The sequence below is a fragment of the Nyctereutes procyonoides genome, unplaced genomic scaffold (assembly GCF_905146905.1).
Source record: "Nyctereutes procyonoides isolate TBG_1078 unplaced genomic scaffold, NYPRO_anot_genome, whole genome shotgun sequence".
Lineage (NCBI taxonomy): Eukaryota > Metazoa > Chordata > Mammalia > Carnivora > Canidae > Nyctereutes > Nyctereutes procyonoides.
In genome coordinates this window covers 50,465,145-50,491,113 of record NW_026575140.1, presented here as the reverse complement: position 1 = coordinate 50,491,113, position 25,969 = coordinate 50,465,145, and the positions used below count along the sequence as shown (strand labels likewise).

Sequence of the window (25,969 nt, the reverse complement as noted above, 5' to 3'; positions counted from 1 at the left end):
CTGGGTATGCATGTTATCAACCAGGGCTCTAGAGATAATACATTCTGCATAGAACATTTTTCTATGGTATAATAATATCTTGTCTCTGTTCTAAGGAAATAATTATGCAATCTATGTTTGAATGGGGGTGGAGAGCGTTGGTTGTTTTTCATTTTAATGGCAAGTGGTAAGGGCCAGTGTCATCTACTGTACAAAGATTCTAGTATGTTTGTAAACCCAGGTCTTGAAAATCAGGAGATTCTCTTGAGCTGGAGAATGGTCTCCCACCTTCCTTAAAGGTTCTCATACAGAAAAACTAGTCCTGCCAGCCCCCCCTCCCCAGGTGGTTCATCAGGTACCACTGAGTTGGCCTAGGATGCAGCTCTCTTACCTGTAGGTACCATGGTTGCCTTGAGGAAAACTCGGGACCTGTAGGGTTTACTTAATAAGGACTCCTGGGCCACAGTTTGTTTACTGGACATGGAGTCCTTCAGGCTGAAAACCTGAGTGCTAGACCTGGAGAGAATTTCTGTGAGGCCATTTTCTTCCCGGTCATCCTCTTTATCCTTCTTTTGTTTGGCCCGGTCCGGAGCATACTGCCACTTTATATTCTCAAACTGGAACATGAGAATATTGCTCTCCGTGTTGATCACCATCCTGGAACCAAAACAACAAGATTGCCCATAAAAGGCAAGGAGGCCACAACTACCCGGCCTCCAAAAACGCATTTCAAATACTGTCCCATCCGGGGCAGCCCCAGTGGTGCAGCGGTTTAGTGCCGCCTGCAGCCAAGGGCGTGATCCTGGAGACCCGGGATTGAGTCCCATGTTGGGTTTCCTGCATGGAGCCTGCTTCTCCCTCTCCCTGTTTCTCCCTCTCCCTGCTTCTCCCTCTGCCTGTGTCTCTGCCTCTCTCTCTCTCTCTTTCATGAATAAATAAATAAAATCTTTAAAAAACAAAACAAATACTGTCCCATCCAATGCTAAGCCCATCTAATGCGGGGCCCAAGAAATGACTCTACAAACAGGATGGTGGAGGTGATTGGAGGGTCTAGAGCCATGAATGGTAGCAGGCCAGGCAACAGGGGTGGTTTCTTTAAAATTAACTGTAAGCAGGGTACATATGTTTTGATCACTTCACCTTTCAAGGTAAAATATTTTAAAATAAATTTCCGTTCATAGAGTGAGTGCCAAGTCCCTAGGGTGCCCAAAGCAGAAAGGTTAGGTAGTCATTAATGTCTTAAAATTCACTCTTTTTTTTTTTTTTAGGGCACAGCATCCAAATGCCATGTTTCAGGGATCCCTGGGTGGCGCAGCAGTTTGGGGCCTGCCTTTGGCCCAGGGCGTGATCCTGGAGACCTGGGATCGAATCCCATGTTGGGCTCCCGGTGCATGGAGCCTACTTCTCCCTCTGCCTGTGTCTCTGCCTCTCTCTCTCTCTCTCTCTCTCTCTCTGTGTGTGTGTGTGTGTGTGTGACTATCATAAATAAATAAAAATTAAAAAAAAATGCCATGTTTCATTGCTGTGATGGGGGTAAGGAAAACTGTAATGGGGAGGACTTTGCTCCCTCCCTGACCCTCCAGCCAACTCTCCATCCCTCTATCATTCCAGGGTCCCTTTGCATGCTCTACATTTAAACAAACGGCTGCATTTTTATAAAGCAGGATGATTTCCATCTTCCCTAATCCACATTTCTATGCCCTGGTAGGAACAGAACTCCAAACCTGAGCCCCCCAGCAGGGCCCCGGCCCCCCAACCACCCACTGGTTTCTGTTGTCCACAATGCTCATAGATCTACTCTGTGCCTCGATCTCCTGGAACCATAAACAAGAAATGGCAATACCAGGCGTAGGTTCCTTTCTGCTCTGAAACGCTGAATTTGAACCCCTTAACTATCAGTATCAACTCTCTGTAAAAGTGGCCTGTTGTGGTTAGAAATGCTAGAATGAAATTTGGGGAATCATTCCAATTAGGAATCCCTTTTGGACTCCACTTTTACTCAGGTTCAGAGGAAATTGTCTCTCTTTGGATGTCATAAAAAAGAAAAGGGGATCCCTGGGTGGCGCAGCAGTTTGGCGCCTGCCTTTGGCCCAGGGCGCGATCCTGGAGACCCGGGATCAAATCCCACGTAGGGCTCTCAGTGCATGGAGCCTGCTTCTCCCTCTGCCTGTGTCTCTGCCTCTCTCTCTCTCTCTCTCTCTCTCTCTGTGACTATCATAAATAAATAAATAAATAAATAAATAAATAAATAAATAAATAAATAAATAAAAAAAAAGGTCAGGGGACTCCTGGGTGGCTCTGCAGTTAAGCATCTGCCTTTGGTTCAGAGCGTGATCCTGGGGTCCAGGATTGAATCCTGCATCGGGCTCCTTGTGGGAAGCCTGCTTCTCCTTCTGCCTATGTTTCTGCCTCTCTCTCTCTCTCTCTCTCTGTCTCTCATAAATAAGAAAGAAGAAAGAGAAAGAAGAAAGAAAGAAAGAAAAAGAAAGAAAGAAAGAAAGAAAGAAAGAAAGAAAGAAAGAAAGAAAGAAAGAAAGAAAGGGGGATCCCTGGGTGGCGTAGCAGTTTAGCGCCTGCCTTAGGCCCAGGGCGCGATCCTGGAGACCGGGGATCGAATCTCACGTCGGCTCGGAGCCTGCTTCTCCCTCTGCCTATGTCTCTGCCTCTCTCTCTGTGTGTGTGTGTGTGTGTGACTATCATAAATAAATAGAACATTAAGAAAGAGAAAGAAAGAAAGAAAGAAAGAAAGAAAGAAAGAAAGAAAGAAAGAAAGAAAGAAAGAAAGAAAGAAGAGAGAGAAAAGGTCAGAGGTGATATTTTTAATGGGATTATTACCTGGTAACTGAAAAGTGTCCTTTATTGAGACTTCTTACCAACCCTGCCCCTTTAAGATGGGAAATAGCACTAGTATAGTAGCATTAAAAGGAAGGCAATCAGGCTCAGGAAAATTAACTGATTTCAACTGAGCCGGTGCAAAAGTTAATTCTATTTGTGCATTTTCACAAAATATTGCCTTCAACCTAGCCTATGACAAATACAATACTACCTAGAGATAGTCACAATTCTGGTTTCTGTAAACTCACCTGCTCAGCTCTGCCCCACTGAACACTGGACCCCCTGCTAATACCATCCCATACCCTCCTATGAGTCTCTTTGCACCAGGAGGGAGTATCAGAGACAGATGTGTAGACACATCTACAGTGGAGCCACACTGTACTCACTGCCTGATTAGCCCAGACATCCAGGACAACTTAAGAGTAATGCAAACCCGGCTTGCTAAGTTTTGTGCAAAGTCTGATTAGCCACTCCCCCAAAATGATTATTTCCTTTCTACAGCCAAAATATTAACTTTTTACAGCTAACATTGTAGGGGGAGCACCCACTCTCGCCTACTGCCGGCAAATGCAGGGCAGGTGTCCCAGAGGAGAAGAAAATCATCCAAATGAAAGAGCTCACGGCTCTGACCTCCACACCTACCACCCACCTGTTGCCCTGAATAAAGAAGGACAGCACAGGATCACCTCTGCCATTGGCTTTCATCACCTTCAGACAGTTCCCATTTAGGAAATTGTAAATGCGGATCTTGCCATCCGCACAGGCACTGATTACCCGGAGGAAGAGTAGAGCCACATGGAGCACTTCCCTGAAATGGAACAGAGCAACAGGCAGTACATGTCGGCTGGCAAACTGCTGGGGTTTGTTTGTAAGCTTGGGGTATGTTGTGGGCATGGCTGGGAGGCTTTGGTCACAACTGCCCTGCATGTGATGCTTGCCATCATTTCATAATTCTGGATGCAAACCTTTAACCTTCAAGACATGGCTGTGCCCTCTCCTCCCCTTCTGCTGTAATTTTTCCGACAATCTGGTCGCAGTGCCACAGGATAGCAAGAAGCAAAGGCTTAGGTCATGGGTTTGTGGGATTTTTTTGTCTTTTGTTTTGTCTGATCATAGATTATCACACATTTCCTCTTACAATTTGGTTCCTACCTACTGGTTTCTACAAAAGTCATGCAGAGAAGTGCTTGATGTTTTAATTACTTTTCAAGCGGCATTTATAGATAAAGAACAGAACAGATGGGAAAATGATCATCTTTATATGAAGCAAAAACCTGATATTTCAGCAGTTTCATTGAGGGTCTTAAATTGATGGCTTCTGTTCTTTCAGTGAAATATCCCAAAGGAAAATTGTTCCCAGGGATGAGAGCTCCATTTTGTGGTAACCAGCAGAAACAGAGAGAGGACCAGGAGGCTTAGATGCCTCCAACAAAACCTTCCTACCACGGCTGTGGCCAAGTGGGACTCCAGGAGTGTGGAATATTCAATTCTGCAAAATACAATTACCCCATTCCTGTTAAGGATACTAGAAAGTTGAATTTGGTGCCACCAATTTGTTAGATCTTATGTGCAAAGCAAGTCCTTTGATCCCTGCCATCTGTACCCATCCAAGTCCATCCATGGCCCAACTCATGTGCTACCTTCTCCATAAAGTCACATTTATTTCCATTTCCCCTTTCCCACAGACACATGCACAAACCTCAGGTACACTGTTAGATTCTCTTGGGCAGAACACATGTCTTACTCATCTTTGCATGCCCAGCACCTAACACAAGTCCTAGCCCATAGAAGGTCCTCAATAAATATCTGTTGAAAAGGCAGGTGTCAGCTCAAGTTTCAGAGTATGATCATTGATACAGTGGATTCAAAGAATGACATCCACCCCATACCATTTGGCCTTAGCCCTGAATCATATCTAAGGGCCAGATTAAGACGTTTCAAAGCCCCAACTTCTAGCAAAACAGAAACAACAAAGACTTTGAAAGGCAGCAGCATGCTTAGCATGTTCAAAGGACAACAAAAAGGCCAATGTGGCTCATGTGATAGATCAATCAAATGATCACTCACTCCACAGTGTAAAATAAGTATAAGAAAGTCCAACAAAGTTCTAGTTTTATTTTTAAGATGGAAACATAAAGCATTTATTGGTGCCTTAAATGCATCTTAGTCTACTTGTAGGAAAATCCAGAGCTAGGAGAGATACCCTATGATAGAAGGGTTTGCCTCTTTCAAAAGTATCTCTTTTGATCTTGCAGAGCTAGACCTGCACTTCTCATAGGCTCCGATGACATTTGGTAGTTCAGCCTATACCATTATATCCTCGTGATGGAAAGCATGGGCTCTGGGATCAGAAAACCTGGGATCAAAACTTGATTCTACCACTTACTGACTGTGTAACTTTGAGAAAGTACCATAACCTCTCAGTCTTTAGTTTTCTCCTCTATGAAAAGGGGTTAAAAGGCAGCCTGGGTGGCTCAGTGGTTTAGCGCCGCTTTCAGCCCAGGGCATGATCCTGGAGACCCAGGATCAAGTCCCACGTCAGGTTCCCTGCATGGGGCCTGCTTCTCCCTCTGCCTGTGTCTCTGCCTCTCTCTGTGTGTGTCTCTCATGAATAAATAAATAAAATATTTTTTTAAATGAAATGAAAAATGGAGGGTTAGTGATTTCTGCCTCAGAGGACTGCTGTCAGGATTAAATTAATGAAGGCACCTTTCAGACAGCCCAGTATCAACCCAATAATGATTATTATGATCCTATCATAGCCCAGTCTCCTTTCAGATTTTATCTCACCCTAGAAATGTCATTTCTTTCTTAAGTCTCCTTTTTTGTTCCTTCTTTATCAAAAGACACTGCAGAGAGTGATGTCAGGAAGAATAGTGGAAGGAACTCCAAAATCCTTCCACAAAACCCTTCCATAAAAGCAATGAAAAAACTAGCAAAAACTATCACATTCAATTTTTTCAGAACTCTGGAAAATAACCAAAGGCTTACAGCAACCCAAAGAGCACTCAGACAATAAAGAATGGCTTTGTCCCAATACAAAGAGTGAACTTTTGATATATTGACTTACCCGACATGGTCCCATTTCCAACCCCCAGCTCAGTGGTAACCATGAAAATAACAGCCCACATTCCTGGCACTAGAGGAAACAGAACAAATTTCCTTTACAACAAACTTCCTTTACAGCCTCTCTCAAGGCTTCCTAGAAGACTGGCTCAAGAAGCTTGTCTTTATTTTGCCATAGTAGGAACTCACCCAATGCTAAAGCCACTAACTTGGCCGATGCGGGGGAGGGAGACAGGTGGAGGGGGCACAGTATTCCTTGAAAGCCTTCATAGGCAAATATTGTAGTCACTGCTGCCTAAGGCAATAGATATCCATTAGATCAAACATTACACTAACCAAAAAGCTTTAAAGTTAAAACCAGGAAATAAAATGTCCATAAGGATTTTGAAAAGCTCAGGCATATTCTTGGGACTCTATGTGGCCATATACAGGGTTGTACACATGCTGAGGAAAGACCTGAAAAAGCCCTAAGCTCTCACTCTTAGCTGACCTTAATATTCTCCACAAGCAAAAGTAAGAGCAGAGTTGTAAACTGTCTGGCTGATTGAAAGTTTCCCTCAACAGGCACACAGAGCTCCTTGGCAAAGAGTGGGAGATATTTTACTTCCAGGTGTTCAAATAAACCTTATTCCAGTCAGTGCACTACCCAGCTAATAGAATAGAGGTTTCAGCAGTCAAACAAGACACCTATACAGACTCACTAAACAAACACACAATAAAAAACACAACAAACCCTGGGAATGGGGGAAGAATATGATTTCCAGAGACATCATATTAAAATATGCCAAATGCCCAGTTTTCAAATATATATATATAAAGCATAATAAGATACTAAAGATTATAGAGAGGAAAAAAATTAATCAATAGCAACCATCTACAAGGAAGTCTAATGGTTGGACTTTCAAGACAAAGACTTTAAATCATCTATTCTAAACATGTTCAAATAGCAAATACATGTCTACAAAACTAAAAGAAAGTATGAGAATAGTGTCTCACCAAATAGACAATACCAATAGAGTTAGAAAATATTTTTTAAATGTTCAAATAGAAATTCTGGAGTTGAAAACTATAATAACTGAAATGAAAATCCACTAGAGGGACTCAACAGCACATTTATGTAGGCAGAAGGAGCAAAAGACTTCAAGAGGGGTCAATTTAGATTTTCCAGTCCAAAGAACAGAAAGAAAAAAGAATGAAGACCAATGAACAGAACCTCAGAAGCCTGTGACATCATTAAACATCAACACATCATACTAAGAGTCCCAGAAGAAAGGAGAGAAAGACGCAGAAATATTTGAAGAAGTAATACCCAAAAGCTTTCCAAATATAATGAAAAACATTAATCTACAAATCCAAGAAGCTCAACAAACCCAAACTGTGATAAAGTTAAGAATTCCACATATAGATATATCATAATCAAACTGTAAAAAGCCAAAGTCCAAGACAATATTGAAAGCATCAAGAGAGAAGCACCTCATCCCATAAAAAGGATTAACAACTGATTTTTCATCAGAAACCAACAGAAACTATGGAGTCCAAAGGCAATGAAACGACATACTCAAAGTTTGGAAGGAAAAAAAAATAACTGTAAACCAAGAATTCTATATCCATCAAAACCATCCTAAAAAATGGAGAAATTAAGACATTCACAAATAATCAACACTGAGAGTTCATACTAGCAAGAAATGCTATACGGGTTCCTTCAGGTTGGAATGAAAGGGCATTAGATAGAATTCAAATCCACATGAAGAAACAAAAGATCATCAGTAGAGGTAACTACCAATGTAAAAGACAGTATAAATGTGGGGTTTTTCTTTAAAAGTCTTTTTTGGGGGATCCCTGGGTGGCTCAGCGGTTTAATGCCATGTCTTCGGCATGATCCTGGAGTCCCAGGATCGAGTCCCACATCAGGCTCCCTGCACGGAGCCTGCTTCTCCCTCTGCTTGTGTCTCTGCTTCTCTCTGTGTCTCTCATGAATAAATTTTAAAAATTAAAAAAAAATTTGGATCAAGAGGACAGAAGGAGGACCCTTTTCTTCAGTTCTTCTTCCACCAAAGGACAGATAGCATGACACCTACATTGTATTCAAAAGATGGGTAACAGTCCCATCGTTAGATCCCTCCAGCAAGGCAATCTGCAAATTGGTCCTCATTACCAATCAATTAGAAACATTTATTGAGCACTTCCACATGCACACCACGACTACAGTTGAGTGGAGGAGGGGCCTCACAAACAAGAACACTGACCATGTCTTCCCCTTGTCTATGGATTTGCTGTAACTGTGAAGGTATCAAGGACCAATGTGAATGAGATGTTGAGGTTGTCATTCAATGGCAATAGAATGGTCTGAGAAGGTCTCATTGCTGAGGTGGAGTAGGAGGCTCCCAGGTTGACAGAATGGCTACCAAACTTCGAGGTTTGCTGGGAACAGGTTCTTTTCCAATACTTAAACTAAATCCTACAGAATCATGCTTGGAAGGTTTTAAAAACATATAGTTAAAATTTTCAGGTGATGTCATAAATATTGACTCTTTCAAGTTTTGATGATCCAGATAACATGCTAAGAGGCTTACTGATCATCACATAAAGGCTGGATAAATCACGGAACAGAAGCTCTGCCCAGCACACGCTCATCAGTAATGTAGTCATACACCAACAAGAGTAAACATACACATGTATACTCAAATCCCCTCCTACCTCCCACAAAGTCAGTGTGTCTGCTCAAGAGGTTCTTAGGAAGATATGAGGAAATCTAGGGCCATATTTTACTAAACAACTATCCCCAATAGATCCCCTAGAAGATCCATTTACACTTTTAATCAATTAAGATAGTATTTTGTTTCCCTAGAGTTTTTAATAGTGCACTCAGGGGAAGAAGCACCATTTGTAGTGTATAAGAGTGACATAGCCTATAAACCCATGGCCATGGCAGAACCATTAACTGACCACAATATCCTTTCCAAACAAGCTCAGATATGACCTCAGACTACTTCTTAATTGGCTCCAAGCAGCCACCACCACTAAATTGGGATTGGAATTGTAAAATGAGATCCATTTGCTGTCCTAGAATAAAATGTAGCCAACATGGGGCACCTGGGTGGCTCAGTCAGCTAAGCATCTGCCTCCAGCTTAGGTCATGATCCTGGAATCCTAGGATCGAACCCCATGTCAGACTCCCTGCTCTGCTTCCCCCCCTCTCTCTGCTCCTCCCCCCGTTCATGCTTTCTCTCTCTCAAGTAAATGAATAAAAGCTTAAAAAGAAAGAATGTCACCAACAGACTCAGATGAAAGCTCCTTTTTTAAGCCCTTATTTTTAAAACTTTGGCACTTGGATGATTTTAAGCCTTTGTGAATATAAGCTTCCTGGGGTAAAGACCAACTCCAAGTATTTTGTTTATTAGAACTGGCAAGTTTGGTAGACAACAGATATAAACGTATCATGTGTGTCATAAACATAACATTTCAATAATTCCTCAAAGTCCACATCTAGTACTGCTATTTCTTAAGAGAAATAAGTGACAGTGGGAAATGAAATGGCCAAATGGGGGCAGAGTGGGGATAAGTAACAGGCAGAGGGGACAAAAGGTCAGCAGAGAGCAGAAGGGACCAATCTGCCAAAAACCAAAGTGAAGGCTATGAGGGAAAAGGAGAGAATACTACATCTATCAATCCAGGCTTTCCTGGCACCTACTTTGGATGCTTGAAGGCCATGAGGCACCGCTCATACTTTCCCACCATGCTCCAGGCCATGACCAGGCCATCAGCACTTCCCGAGAGGAGATGCCACTGGTCAAAGCACAGGCACTTCACGGCTCCCTCGTGGCCACTGAGAGTCTGCAAGAGAAGATGCCTCTGTTTCCAGCCCATCTTCAACTCAGATTGCGAGTTCTCCAAGGGCCAAAGCTGAAGGCTTCTTTAGGTAAATTGCAAAGCCACACTCTGCCAATCCATGACTACCACTCACTTGGTATTTACCGGAGCCAACTTTACTTTTGTTCTAATAAGGCCAGTGGTGTCCATGCCTCCCTCTCTCCAGAGCTCTCTTCCCATTGAAGGAAGAATGTGGTCAGGGAGAGGCCTTGCTCTTGGTGGATCTGTAGCTGGGAACAGGTCTCATCTTCCTGGAATACTAGAGAGGGCCAGAATTCACCATCCTCTGCTGCCACAAGGTGTAGAAGGTGTAGGGCCAGGCATTCCATCCCCAGTTCCTTGCCAAGACCAGAGGACACCTGGGGCATCCCTGCACCTGTAACTGCTGGTTAGACCATGGTGACAACAAGACTGATGGGAAAAAAATCCACCAGGGAACCCTGGGTGGCACAGCGGTTTGGCGCCTGCATTTGGCCTGGGGCGCGATCCTAGAGACCCGGGATCGAGTCCCACGTCGGGCTCCCGGGGCATGGAGCCTGCTTCTCCCTCTGCCTGTGTCTCTGCCTCTCTCTCTCTCTCTCTCTCTCTCTGTGTGACTATCATAAATAAATTAAAAAAAAGAAAGAAAGAAAAGAAAAAATCCACCACCCAGGCCAGCAGCTTCTCACTGTGCTCCTGTGCTCCTGGCACAAATGTATCTCACCACCACCCACTAGGGCCAGGGGGGTTTCAAACCCAACATTTTTGTGTGTGTGAACATTCAAGCACTTCCAAGACAGTCAATGTTCTCTTTTCACCAGAGAGTGAGGAGAAAAACCACGGTGACTTTGTTTGTTCCCTTACCCCATGCAAGAGTTGGGGTAAAATGTTCTAGAAAAGGAAAAGTCAGTTTACCTCTGCTATTAAAAGACCCTGAACCCATATATCATGCCGAGTCAGAATGTAGCCTTCTACCACCACCTCCATGAAAACGTGGGTCACATGATCCCTGACCCTCCACTCACTCCAAATGGCCCCCTTTGGTGGAGGGCAAGGAGGAGCTTCCACATCAGCTCTTCAGGACCACCCTTTTGGAGACTGTAAGTTGATAGCTTTAGGGATTCTGGGGAGCTCCATGGGGGAGGCCATAAGTCTCATCCAGTCCATCACCACTAGGGTGCCCCTTCCCCCCACAACTTACTTCCTTCTCACCTTTACTAGCTGGGCCATGACAATGTGCCACACTTTGACCAAGCCCCGCTCGCAACTGCTCACGATGTAGGTGTCGTTGATCCTGGTGGCCGAGATGGGGTCTTTGTGTTTAAATGTCTTCAGACACTTCCCTGTTTCTATGTCCCACTCTGAAAGGGAAGGGGAAGAAGAGGGGCATGAAGGCAGGTTAAGGTAGAGTTCCATACCCCATCACAGAAGCCAAGCCCATCAAGTCAGACCCCAGAAGGCCATCACCCGGCCCAGCAGGCTCACCAACAGCTCTGTGTGCCTCCAACTAGAGCTCCCGACCATGGGCCCTTGGGAGAGCCAGCAATGCACACACCTTGCCTCTAAACCTAGAATTTTGTGTTGGGGTCCAAGTGCTAGACAGCTCATCTCTAATAAGCCTCCTTCTTGAGCCTGAAAACTACTTGCTATTGAGTGGACTCCAAGAAAATCAAGGCATGTGTTCATGGCATCATTGCTTCCAGACACTATTCTCCTGACTCACCCTTTCTACCTCCCAAAGAAAAGAAAGCTGTCTATCCTTATTTACATTTTAAAATATTTCTGAATCTGACTTTTGGATTTTACTAACTGACAGATTGCCACAGCTGGGGGCAGGCTTAATGCTGCTTCTATATAGATGGTGCTGGAGCAACTGTCTAGCGTACTGTAAGTGTTGGGAAGTATGAAAGTAGAAAGGTAAGTCGGAGAACAGAGCTTAAGGAAAAAACTGAAATTAGGCACCACAAATTCATCAGGCCCAAAGTACCTCTCAGGCAACAGGATGCATAATCTAAGACAAAATAATAACTGCAGCTGATATTTAACCTATAGCACTTACGAGCCAGGCACCATTACAAGTGTTTGATATGTATTAACTCCTCTTCACAAGACAATTACTATCATTATTCCCCACCACACAGATGGGGAAACAGGCATAGAGGGGTTCAGTAACCTGGTCAAGATCATGCAGATGATAAGCAGATAGAGCTGGGTTTCAAATCCAAAGATTCTGGATCCAGAAGCCATGCTCTTAACCACATACGTTAGATTAACCCTAACATATAAGAATGTTTTTCTTCATGTATTTTTACATATCCATTAGCCCTTTTATCCAATTAGAAAGAAGAAAATTGAGAGGCACTTGGCTGGCCTAGTAGGTGGAGCAAGAGACTCTTTATCTTGCAGTTGTGAGCTTGAACCCCACATTGGGCATAGAGATTACTTAAAAATAAAATCTTCAAAAAAAAAAAAGGAGAAAGTCAGAAGATAAATTAAAAGAATCTATGGGGCAGCCCAGGTGGCTCAGCGGTTTAGCGCCACCTTCACCCCAGGGCCTAATCCTGGGGACCCAGGGTTGAGTCCCACATCAGGCTCCCTGCATGAGCTGGCTTCTCCCTATGCCTGTGTCTCTGCCTCTCTCTCTCTCTCTCTCTCTCTCTCTCTCTGTGTGTGTGTGTGTGTGTCTCATGAATAAATAAATAAAATCTTTAAAAAAAAGAAAAGAAAAGAATCTATGGCAAGGTGCCCTTGTTTAAAATTTAACAAAGGGCGCCTGGGTGGTTCAGTAGCCAAGCATCTGCCTTTGGCTCAGAGCATGATCCCAGGGTCCTGGGATCAAGTCCCGCATCAGGCTCCCTGCATGGAGCCTACTTCTCCCTCTGCCTGTGTCTCTGCCTTTCTCTCTGTGTGTGTCTCTCATGAATAAATAAATAAAATCTTTTTTAAAATAAATAAATAAAAACTTAACAAGTGGGAGGTTACATTTCAGATCTCTAATCATCTCTTTTTCCTTCTATTTTGGTAACCGAGGCAGGTGGGAGGACCCCAGGGGAAGTAGGCAGGCTGGGGTCTGGGGCTAGGATTCTATAGGATAAAGCTCATGATGCAGAAGGCCCTTGATAATTTGGCCTCAACAAACTAACTAGCCTTATGTCCAACACCACATGCTGTAGTCCAGCCATACCAAGCAAGGGGAAGTTCTAGAAATACATCATTTTTTCAACCTTCTGTGAATTTGCCTGTGCTGTGCCTTCTGCTTATAATGTTCTATATTCTCCCTCTGCCTGTAGAACTATTTATCCTCAAGGCTGCACTCAAATAGCACCCTGTCTGTGGTGCTTTCCCTGTTACTCTTATTTCTATGGTCCTTTAGAATTTCACATGTTGGGGTGCCTGGGTGGATTAGTCAGTTAAGCATCTGCCTTTGGCTCAGGTCATGATTTCAAGGTCCTGGGATAGAGCCCAGCATCAGATTCCATGCTCAATGGGGAGTCTGCTTGTCCCTCTCCCTCTCTCTCTGCCCCTCCCCCTGTTCATGTTCTCTCAATCTCTCTTTCTCTCAAGTAAATGAAAATCTTAAAAAAAAAAAAAGAAAGAAAGAAAAAGAAAAAGAAAATAAAAAAAGAATTCCATGTGTTGGTTAGGAACACATGATTTAGTCAGACAGCCCTGGGTTCAAGTCCGCACTCTACCACTCAGCAGCTCCAATTTGGGGCAAGTTGTTTTTCTCTCTGAATTTTAGATTCTTCATCTGTATCCATGCCATAGGCTTCTTGTGAGGGTTAAATAATCAATATGTGTAAAGCATCTATGTCAATCACAAAATTAGTATTCAATAAATGGCAGCTGTTATTATTCACATATTTATTATAGCCTCCATTGCATATTCATGTATCTATCCCCATTAAGAGATTATGAGCTTCTTGAGGAAATAAAAAGCCATATTGAAAGGGCCATATCATATTCATTTTTTACCTTAGTACCTAGCAGTGTCTAATATATTGTAGGTATTCCATAAATAGTTGTTAAATGAATGGATCAATAGATACGTGGATGGATGAATGAATGGATGGTTGGATGGATGGTTGGATGGATGGATAAAAGAATGTCTTCCTATAGAAATGAGCAAAACAAGTATTTTGACAACCCATGGATTTGGGGAAATTTCTGAGAAAGTTTAAGGAATTTCTTTCTCACCTTTCACCTGGCAATCTCTTGCTCCAGATACGAGCCTGTTCTTATATAAATCCATGCAAGTGATTGTCCCCTGGTGGCCATTGAAGATTCGTATACAAGCCCCACTTTTCAGATCCCAGAATCTGCGGAATCAGGCCAAAAAAAAAATGTTTTTGAGATTTTTCTGAGGGCCCAAAGGGATCATACTGTATATGACTTCCCTTAGATCAACATTTGTTGAAAGGCAGCAAAATTCGTGGTCAAGCTTAGAGTCAGAGGTCTGGATTTGAATCCCAGTTGCAGCTTTGGGAAAGTTACTTAATTTGAATCCCACTGTGACTTTGGGAAAATTACTTAATTTCTGTGTAAGCTTCATTTCCTCATTGGCAGAATACAAATGATAACTATGATAGTTACACGTCATTGGGGTTTTGTGAAGAATTAAATACACAAATGCAATGATTGTCAACTAGGAGTGATTTCCACCCCTAGGGGACATTTGATAATGTCTGAAGACACTTGGTAGTCTCAAGTGGGAAGAGAGATGCTACTGTTATCTAGTGCGTAGAGTCCCAGGATATTGCTGAACATCCTCCAATGCACAGGATAGCCTCCACATGAAGTATTTTACAGTCCCAAACTGAGAAACCCTGCATTAATTCATGTAACATTGGAACAATGATCAACATGTAGAAAATGCTTAATAAGTGTTGGTTGGTATTAGGTGGAAGAGTGTCTAGAATTACCATCAGGCTTAAAATCCATGGCACTGATTCAACAGTAGGGCTGATTTTCAAATAAGAACAAAAGAACAATTTACTTCAGTCACTTAGATCTAAAATATTTTATGTGTATTTCTAAGACATATCTAAGAGATATATAGGCACACGTAGGAGTCACACCATTTTTAATAAGCAAACCTGCCTGAGGTCTTTGAAGTATCACTGACACAGACCTCCACTTCAGCCAGTTTGCTTTTGTGACAGGGCAAAGTGTAATATTAAGATATTGGGCTCTGAAGCCAGGTTGTCTGAGGTACAATCCCAGGTCCAACACTTACTAGCTATATGATCTTGGATAAGTTAATGAACCACTCTATCTCAGTTTCCTCACATGGAAATTGGAGATAATAATGATAGTTACTACCTCATAGAGTTATTATGAGACTCGGCACATAATAAACAATTAATAAATGTTTCTTTTGTTTTTCTTTGAATGTGCTAAGCTTTTTCTTCTAATATTCCCAAAGGTCCTGTGGCTTTAGCTGTCTGTCAGAGCCTGCTATGCACCCACAGTGCATTTAATGATATCCCACTGGCCTGGAAAAAAGCAAGTTTTGAATTTCTGTTTCTAGCAACATGGCCAACCACGTGTTCAGGTTGTTTTTCTTAAGTTGTGCAGAAAAGATATTTGATAAACACTTTTAGAGAAATAGGAATAGGGATACCTGGCTGGCTCAGTCAGAAGAGCATGTGACTCTGATCTTAGAGTGGTAAGTTCAAGCTACATGTTGGGTACAAAGATTACTTAAATAAATAAATAAGCTTTAAAAAATAAAGAAAAATAGGAATAGGAATAGAAGGAACTTCCTTGATTCCACAAACTTATAAACAAAGAGTCAGGGCAGCCCGGGTGGCTCAGCAGTTTAGCACTGCCTTCAGCCCAGGGCCTGATCCTGGAGACCCCGGATCGAGTCCCATGTCCGGCTCCCTGCATGGAGCCTGCTTCTCCCTCTGCCTGTGTCTCTGCCTCTCTCTCTCTCTCTCTCTCTCTCTCTCTATCTCTCTCTCTCTCTCTATCTATCTCTCATTAATAAATAAATAAAATCTTTAAAAAAAAAAAGAGTCATAACAGCAAGCATTATACTTAGTGAAAAAACTATAGATGTACTCCCTTCAAAAAGGAGAACAAGATAAAGATGCCTGCTCTCACTGCTTCTGCTTAACTGGAAGGTCTAGGTAAAGTCAGAAAGAAAGAAAAAGAAAAAAGTAGTATATAAGTATTAGAAAAGAAGATAATTATCGTAATTATTTCTGTTTGAAAGACTATCAGCATAGAAAAACCAAATCAGCACACATACTTTTAAAACTAATAAGAGGGTGAGGGTGAATGGGTGACGGGCACTGAGGGGGGCACTTGACGGGATGAGCACTGGTTGTTATTCTGTATGTTGGTAAATTGAACACCAATAAAAAATTAATTTATTTTAAAAATGAAAAAAAAGAAAATTTAAAAACATAAAAAAATAAAAATAAAAAAATAAAACTAATAAAGAGGTTAGCAAGGTTACTGGATATAAGAACAATCTATAAAAATCAATATCATTGGTATAGAGATACCAGCAATAATCAATTTGAAAATATAAACAAAAATAAGATACTATTCACAATAGCAATAAACTTATATAAAGTTTATAGATATTAAATAATAATACACAGACTTAAAAAGAATACATAGACTTTTATAAATAAAATTTTAATATTTTTTAAAGAATTTATTTCCAAGTAATCTTTACATTGAACGTGGGGCTTTAACTCACAACCCTAAGATTAAGAGTCGCATGCTCTACTGATTGAGCCAGCCAGGGACCCCTATAAATAAAACCTTAAAGGTCTAAGAAAGAAAAAAGAAACTAATGTGTTGACCAAATTAGTCAATAAACTCAGTGCAACCACAATCAAAAGTGTAGTTTATATTTAAGTTAATGAACCTACTCTACAAACTAAAAAAGATATATACTCTAGCTAAGTTACATTAAAAAGAAGAAAAGTAAAAAAAAAAAAAAAGAAAAGTAAAGAGTAGAACTTGCCCTACCATCATATATTATAACATTATCCTAATGCATAGTTAAAAACAAAACAAATTAAAAACCAGAATGTTCCTGATTGACATCTCAGCAAGTTATTTTGTGGGTATCAACAAGGTTATTCTCAATTTTTAGGGGAAGCATAAATCCTAGAATCTCCAACACAATACCGATGGAGGGAAACAAAGTTGGAAAACTGACACTACTTGACTTCAAGACTTACTGCAAAACTATAGTAATCAAGATGGTGTGGTATTGGTTAAAGACCAGACAAATAGATCAATCAATGAAACTAAATAGAGAGCCCAGAAAGAAATTAGCAGAAATATAGTCAACTGGTTACAAAGATAATACAGTGAAACAATAGTCGTTTTAACAAATGCTACTGCAACAACCCATAAGCAAAAAAAGTGAATGTAGGCACCGACCTAACACCCTTCACAAAAATTAACTCAAAATGGATCACAGACTTAAATGTAAAGTGTAAAACTATAATACTCCTAAAAGATAATGTAAGAGAAAACTAGCTGACTTCAGGTATGGCAATGATTTTTTTAGATAAATCACCAAAAGCACAATCAATGAAAAGAGATAATTGATAGGCTTGACTTCATTAAAATTAAAATTTCTGCTCTGCAAATGACAATGTCAAGAAAGTGAGAAGATAAGCCACAGACTAGAAGAAAATATTTGCAAAAGGCACATCTGATAAGTACTACTATCTGAAATATACCAAGAACTCTTAAATCTCGACAATGAGAAAACAACTCTGGGATGCGTGGGTGGTCCAGCAGTTGAGCCTTTAGCTCAGGATCATGATCTCAGGGTCCTGAGATCAAGTCCCACATTGGGCTCCCTGCAGGGAGCCTGCTTCTCCCTCTGCCTGTGTCTCTGCCTCTCTCTGTGTGTCTCTCATGAATAAATACATAAAATCTTTTTAAAAAAAAAGACAATAATTCTGATACTAGAATGATGGATACATGTCATTATACATTCGCCCAAATTCATAAAATGGATAGCACCAAGAGTGAACCTAAGGTAAACTGTGGATTTGGGGTGATTGTGATGTGTCAATAGATGTTCGCCAATTGTAACAAATGTCCCACTCTGGTGGGGGGATGTTGGTCATGGGGAAGGCTGTGAATATAGGGGAGCACAAGGTATATGGGAAATCTCAGTATTCTCCTCTCAAATTTGCTGTGAACCTAAAACAGCTACATAGAAATTGTCTTTTTTTAAAGATGTTTTTGATGCAAGATCAGAAAAACAAACCAATAGTCTAGAATAGAGAACTCACAGAGACACTCTCATGTATGTGTGGGGAAATTACCATGTGATAAATAGGTACCACAAGTCAGTGGAGGACAGGTAGATTCCTTACTAAATGTTGCTGTGGGGAAACTGCTTGCTTTATTTCAAAATAAATAAATGAAATGGAAACTCTACCTAACACCACGTACCAAGTTGGACTTGGTTAGGTTAAAGAACTTAATCTTAAATAGGTTAAAGAACTGAATGTAAAAGGTCAAACTATAAAGTTAATAGAACAAGGGGTGCCTGACTGGCTCAGTTGGAAGAATGTGCAACTCTTGATCTTGGGGTCATGAGCTCAAGCCCCACACGGGGTGTAGTGATTATCTAAATAAATAAATAAACTTTTAAAAAACTTAAAAACTCAAGTTAATAGGACAAACTAGTTTTTTAAGATTTTATTTATTTATTCATGAGAGACACAGAGAGAGAGAGGCAGAGGGAGAAAGCAGGCTCCGTGCAGGGAGCCTGATGTGGGACTCAATCCCAGGACTCCAGGATCACACCCTGGGCCAAAGGCAGGCACTAAACCACTGAGCCACACAGGCGTCCCAGGACAAACTATTTTAAAATATCTTTGTGAACTAGGACTAGAAAGACTCATAGACAGAAGATTAAAAGTATGGATAAACTGATACATTTTATTACAGCAATATAAAGAATTTTTATTCAGCAAAGGACACTATAAACAAAGTTAATGGAGTGATGAAGGAATAGATGATATTTGCAATTTTTAAAATGACAAGGGGCTAATACAAAGAAGAAAATGTAGAACTGCAAATCAAGAAGAAAATTAGAGGAACCCCAGTAGAAAAACAGGAAAAAGATACAATCAGGCCATTTATAAAAGAGAAAGCAAACTTATTAGTAATCAAAGTCATACAAATGGAAATGATTTTACACATATCCATCTGGTATTTGGATGCACATATCCAATATTTTGAAAACAAAAATAAAATCTAGATGATGCCCAGTGTTGGTAGGGAAAGAGATACAAGAGGTCTGCTAGTGAGAATATGGACCCATACAGTCACCGTGGACTCCAGTTAGTACTTGGTCAAATCAGGTAGCACCTACCCTATATCCCAGCAAGTCCATTCCTAGGTATATATACCTAAGAAATCTCATCATGTCAATAAGGGGACAAAGATGCTCAAAGCAGCATTATTTGGAGGCAAGCTGGTGTCCTTCACTCGGGAAGCAAGCAGGTGAAACATACTGAAGTACTACATGACTAACCAGATGGTAATGGGTACATCTTTGAAACATAGGATGAGGGACGCCTAGGTGTCTCAGTGGTTGAGCATGTGCCTTCAGCTCAGGGCATGATCCCAGGGTCCTGGGATCGAGTTCCACAGGAGCCTGCTTCTCCCTCTGCCTGTGTCTCTGCCTCTCTCCCTGTATTTGGGGACAAGATCAACATTTAAACCAATGGACATCCAGTAAAGCAGATTGCCCTTCTTAATGTGCATGGGCCTCATCCAATCAACTGAAGGCCTAAAGAGAACAAAAAGAACAACCTCCCCTTACTCCAACAGCGGGATTCTCCAGCAGACCACCTGTAGATTCATCTGCACCCTCTATTCTCCTCGGTCTCCACCCTGCGGGCCCACACTGTAGATTTGAGACTTTGCAGTCTCCATAATCACGAGACAATTTAGTATAATAAATTTCTTATATATATATATATATATAAAAACACACATCTCACTGGTTCTCTTTCTCTGGAAACCTTAATACACACATATAAGAGTATGCCCAACCTCATTAGTAATTAAAGAAATTATGATTAAAACCACAATAAAGATTATTTAAAGCCCATCAGATTGACATTTAATATCATTGGTCTTGAACATTTAAAAGTGTTGGTGGGATCTAAAAGAAGGGATCCTCTCATACCCTGCTGATGAGAGTGTAACTTAATGCAACCGTTTTGAAAATAATTTAGCACTCCTACCAAGAAATTGCACTACAGGGGCACCTGGGTGGCTCAGTGGTAGAGTGTCTGCTTTTGGCTCAGGTTGTGATCTTGGGGTCCAGGGATCCAGTCCCGCATCAGGCTCCCTGCAGGAAGCCTGCTTCTCCCTCTGTCTATGTCTCTGCCTCTCTCTGTGTGTCTCTCATTAATAAATAGTAAAATTTTAAAAATATATTTATATGTGTATATGTGTGTGTGTGTGTGTGTACATTTTCAAACACTATTTTACTCCTAAAGCATATTTTACACCCACAGAAAACTAGTTTCCCCTGAGGAATCTATAAAAAGAAATACAGCCATCATCTAAGAGTGCTAGAAAAGATACGTTCTGATTCACAGCCTTCAACTAGAAAGTAGCCTGATAATAGCTATAAATCTATCTCAAAGTTTAAACAGTATACAAATTATTGGTTTTTACCTTGACAAATAAAGAAGAAATATTATGGGATATTCAAGAAATCAGTATCATTTAAGGTAACTTTTCAAAAAATACGAAAAGGAAAAAGCATGCATGCTTCTTCCACAAACTGACTTTGGGCCTTGGGTAGGGTGGACCACGACTCCCTCGGACCACTCACCTGATACTCAGGTCATAACTCCCGCTTAGTAGAAAGTTCTCCTCCTCACACAAGAAGAGAGTGCGGACACTCCCAGCATGGCCTCGGAACTCGATGGGTAACTCCTTTACTTGTATGACATCTAGAAGCTGGATCTTACGGTTGGATGACACTGCCACCAAATCTCCCCCAGAATAGTGGATGACTCTGTTTCGATCCCACCTGAGTTGCCAGGGAAAAAGATGATCCATGAAAGAAGAGTTAGTGTCCTTCCAAGAACTCCCTTAGGATGGTGGCTGTCACCCTCAGCGATAATATAATGGAAAGTTCAAGGCCTTCCAACAAGAGACATAGCAGAAGGCACATCCTTGGTTGACCCCTACATCATACTATACCAAAAAGCCATTTTAGGTTGAAACCTAAAGACAAGGGGTCCCTGAATGGCTCAGTCAGTTAAGCAATTGCCTTTGGTTCAAGTCATGATCCCAGGGTCCTGGGATGGAGCCCTGCATCCGGCTCAGGGAGTCTGCTTCCCTCCTGCTCCCCCTGCTTATGTTCTCTCTCTCTCTCTCTCTCTCTCTCTCTCTCTCTCTCTCAAGTAAATGAATAAAATCTTTTAAAAAACTAAAAACAGACAAAACCATGAAAAAAATCTGCTAATGTATGATAAATCCCCAAGAGAGCAGAATATGCATAATTTCCCAAACTTATTTGACCATGGGAAGCCCTATACCAACTGCATATCCCACTGTTTCTTTTGCTGTTGTTTCTCTTAACCAATATCCAATGAGCACATATCAGGTTCCAAGTCCTGTGCTAACACAGGAAACACAAAGATGAATTAGATGTGGATCTTGCCTACAATGAGCTTGTAGGCCAGTAAAACAGGGTAAGTTAAATTAATTTAAGACTTTCAGCAAGTAGATAAAATATGAGCAAGATGACCAAATCATTTATAGTCCAAACTGAGACTTTGTTATTGTGAAAGGGGACACTATTATTAATAACCCCAGGACTACAGAGTAAAGCGGGATTTTATAAAGATTTTATTTATTTATTCATGAGAGACACAGAGAAAGAGGCAGAGAGGCAGGCAGAGGGAGAAGCAGGCTCCCTGCAGGGAAACTGATATGGGACTCAATCCCAGGACCCTAGGATCATGACCTGAGCCAAAGGCAGATACTTAATGAATTGAGCAACCTAGGCACCCCAAAACAATGAAAATATTTCAAAAAAAGCAATGCTATCATGCACATGACTTGTGTGAATGACCATTGATCAGTACACCAAAAATTATAACAGGAGAGCATCCTCCGCCCACTGCGAAGAATGGTGCAAACATCCAGCATCTATGCTCCGGAGGGATCTCATGTTCATGGTGGGCCAGAGCTTGATGTGATGAAGGACTGCCTTCCCAAGTGAACAGGGGTCATGGGAATCTTAAGACACCATTGTGGATGATTCAAGGGTCCCTGAAGACCTGGATTCTGACCCCGGTATACCTACGTGTCAGAGAGAATGCGGATATTATAAGTCCCACAGAAGATATTTCTCTCTTCCATCTGGACCTGCTGAGTTTCCTGGTTCTGGTATGCGGCCCACAGGTTGTAGTCATTCTAACAAGGGAACACTCGGAGTCAAAGCACAGTGGCAACTTTACCCCGGGCCCCAAATATGCACCCCCTTAGGTCTTCCCCGGCAAGGACAAAAGGGCCCAAGGATTCTTCCTCTTTGGGCTGTGGCTCCTCATGGGAGGGACCCATGAGCAAGCACTACAGTAATCCACAGTGAGTCAAGGTTCCTGACTCATCCTTCATCTCCTTGTAATTTCCATGTGTTCTGATTCCATGAACTTTCAAGGTCACTGATCACTCAACTTTTCCAAAAATGAGCTCCCAAAGGGTAGAGCTCGTGAAATAAAATCACAGGTGCCCTCCTCACCAGCTATGTTGCAGAAGTCGGGGTTTTGTGGTTATGCTGCATACGCCTGACAGTACAAAGTGTGCTGGTGGGAACTCAAACAGTATGTGAAATCACAGCCACACACTCCATACGTTCGTGCCTGGAAGTCTGCGCACATAGGCAAGCTTGATTTCTCCTTTCTCCAGGATCACGGCCAGGCTGCAGGCAGCGCTAAACTGCTGCCTGAGCCCCTGGGGCTGCCCGGTCCTTCCTTTTTAAAAGCTCCTTCCTTCCTTCCTCTCTCCTTCCCCCTCCCTCCCTCCCTTTCTACTCTCCGTCCCTCTCTCCCTCCATGGCACACTCTGAGCCACTATGGCATGCCAGACATGCTAAATTCTGGCATAGATGACTCTACCAGACTCTCAGCCTCACTCCTCTTTCAAGCCATACTCTTCACCCTCAAAAAGCAGGAAATGACAACCATGATAGCAGGAAACTGAAAATCAGGGTGAATTTATCATGAAACCAAAGAAGACCACAGCATCACATTTGGATCTGGGAACATCTCTTCAAGGTCTCCTTCCCACCTAGACTTCTTCTCAATGCCTATAGACTCTTCCTGGGGATGCCCATTTTTCTCAGCTCAATCTCCTTCTTGATCTCTAAACAAGTAGTGTTGTTCATCTAAAAGCCTCTCCCCAGAATCTGTCAACCAACCTCCCCTCCCATGTCCAAGTAGCTCTGATATCCTGCCTTGAATTAATCAAGACTTCCTTGACTTCTCACGGCCAGGGCTGGACTCCCTTGGCTCTTGTTCATCAGCTAAGCTTTGAAAGCCTAGAAGCTCCATGGTGGAGTCATTGGGAGCAGAAACACCTGATTCCAATCCCAGCTCTGCCACTGACCAGCTAGGAGACCCTTGGCAAGTTCTGGAACATCACAGCCTTCATTTCCACATCCATAAACCGAGAGCAAGGGTATCTCCTCGATCTACAGTGAAGATCAAGTGAATGATGTATACGAAGCCCTTGGCACCACACCTGGCACACTGGTCAAGCTCAGTGCCCTTGGCAATCACCACCCCTCAGGAGCACTCACCTATACCTTTCCCAGCAGACCTCCTAATTGTCTTGCTCCCTCATGTGTTCTCATCTGTTTCTATTTCTTTTCTTAAATTAGAACATTTCTAAAATATCAAACACTGCCCAGGTAGTCCTTTTTGGTTGGGCAATTAGTAGCTATGTCACCTAGAGAAGAAGGGTGTTAGTTTTCTTATACTTAGAGCAACAAGCTCAGAAAGAGCAAGTCAGTGTGTATCTCTGTCACTCTATCTGGGAGACCTGAAACTCTCTGTGCCTCAGTCTCTTCATCTGTAAAATAGGTAAAGAGACCAACTCAAAGACAAAAAACATTGCAAGTCAAATGAAGTCCACCAACGTTTTTTTCTTTGGCCCACATAGATTTTTTTTTAAATGCTCTTAATTAGTTGCCAGCATTTAAGGAAAATGAGAGACGTCACAAGATAACTCAGATTTCTAACCTCTGTTTAAAGCTCAGATGGCTAAGGAGGTTGAGGACCACAGTCTCTTATGGCAATTATCAGCCGGAGCTGAATAGCAACCAGCCCCTTCAAGTGGAGAAAGAACTCTCCAACTAATCCCGCTCTGTCACATCTGTTCACACCACCAACCTCCCCTCATTCATGTGACCTGTCTGGCCCCTACAGATATATGAACTAGATGGTCTCTCTGGTCCCTTCTATCTCTCAAATTCTAACTCCTACTACACAGCTTCCCTATGAGAAGCTAGAGTCTGGCCACCCCTCATTAAGTATCCTTTTTCGTCCACTGGATAGATTTCAAAACAGAAGGCCTCTGAGCAGAGAATTGGGGGCAGGAATATGACGGTTTTAGGAATGACAGCCATGTCTGGAAAAACTGTATATAGAGCTCAGAGTCTTTTATCTGCTCTTCATCGTTGCCTGAGATTTCCTGGGGGGGTCTATGGTTAAGACTCCCAGCTCTTGGGGATCCCTGGGTGGCGCAGCAGTTTGGCGCCTGTCTTTGGCCCGGGGCGCGATCCTGGAGACCCGGGATCGAATCCCACATCGGGCTCCCGGTGCATGGAGCCTGCTTCTCCCTCTGCCTGTGTCTCTGCCTCTCTCTCTCTCTCTCTGTGACTATCATAAGTAAATAAATTAAAAAAAAAAAGACTCCCAGCTATTACTGACATCCACTCATTTAACAGATGAGGAATTTAAGGCTGAAGGAGAGGAAGTCACTCGCTTGAGGACACACACCACAGGACTCTGGTCTTCCTTAGGGAACATTGCCTCCCATCCCCTAAATCCATGCACTACATCCTATATCCTCCCACTTTCTCTACCTTCATATGACTGCTGAGTCTGGACTCCAGCACAGCTAATGAGAACAGGACACTCACAGTGACTTGCCCCAGATGCCACTGCAACCCACCTTGGTTCTCAGTTTCCATTTCTGATTTTTCACACGTATGCACTTCCCATCATCGGTCATTTTAGGAACTGGGATAAAAAGCTTGTTGGCATAATTGGGATCGATTCCCATTGTGTAGGACCCCTGAGGAAAAAGATAAACATAGAATGGTTGTCTTGGCCCCTACTCTCCAAGAGGAGGGGGAAATCTCATGCTTGGCAAGATCTGAAGGGTGGGTAAACTCTGGCGAAGGAAGGCCTAGGCCTGGCCCGTTAGGCCATTAGTGTGCACAGATTGGCGTAAGGTGGATAAGGAATACCAAACACCTGGAGGGACACCGGTGAGAAATGGCCAGCAGTTCTCCGCTTCCCAGAGTATGGCCCACCTCATAACGCCTGCCTCTTCTTGTCTTCTGATATCTGTCTCTGCTGGGAAATATTCAAGCTACCAAGGACCCATGATTCAGGTTAAGGCTTCAGGCAGGAAACAGAAGTAAAACTGCCAGAGCTAGACACTATCCATAAGAATTGCATTTTAACCTAAGAATATACTTAGTGGTCTTAGAAACATCTGCAGACCATATGGGGAAAACAACCCCCTGCTCTGTGAGGTTTCAGAAAGGCTCTGCCTCTCTCTTCCTGAGAGGTTTCTATACATGCTGTCCCTGCTGGATGCACTGGCAATGGGGTGATTAGTGGGGAGTCCAGACACAAAGGAGGTGACTACGGAAGCCTACAAAGCAGCAAATGTGGAGCGGGAGGCCGAACAAGGCTCTACGAAATAGACCAGAAAGGCCCACAGTCAGGCCAACCTCAACACAGAAATGAGGCTGGTGTCCAGAGTGACCCTCCCCAGACAGGAAGTACCTGCAAGAAGGCAAAATGGTTCTGAATGAAAGTATGCATCGACAAATCCATCTTGACTTGCTGAGCCAGGGCGGCCCAGTGCTGGCTCACAGAAGTGCACCTGTTCAGGCTGTTTTTATCCAGCATACCTGGGGAAAACAAAATAAAACAAAACAAAAAACCTGGACCTGGGAACCTCCCAACTGAGCTGT

The 25,969-nt window shown here is 42.4% G+C and overlaps 1 protein-coding gene across 2 annotated transcripts in view; it reads right to left on the bottom strand.

Annotated features, from left to right (window-relative positions):
- The window catches only part of FBXW10B (F-box and WD repeat domain containing 10B), a 36,532-nt gene that overhangs the window by 6,190 nt on the left and 4,373 nt on the right, over positions 1-25,969 (bottom strand). Inside the window, exons 4-12 of one of the 2 annotated variants that reach the window (XM_055307210.1) lie at positions 25,779-25,906; positions 24,934-25,056; positions 22,064-22,173; positions 20,579-20,779; positions 13,927-14,048; positions 10,942-11,090; positions 9,572-9,714; positions 3,464-3,622; positions 371-636 (exon numbers count right to left, since the gene is read on the bottom strand). In XM_055307210.1, the coding sequence (XP_055163185.1) occupies positions 371-636; positions 3,464-3,622; positions 9,572-9,714; positions 10,942-11,090; positions 13,927-14,048; positions 20,579-20,779; positions 22,064-22,173; positions 24,934-25,056; positions 25,779-25,906 (1,401 nt within the window). The remainder of the gene's footprint in view (positions 1-370; positions 637-3,463; positions 3,623-9,571; positions 9,715-10,941; positions 11,091-13,926; positions 14,049-20,578; positions 20,780-22,063; positions 22,174-24,933; positions 25,057-25,778; positions 25,907-25,969) is intronic. The other variant, XM_055307212.1, reaches the window with a different exon arrangement.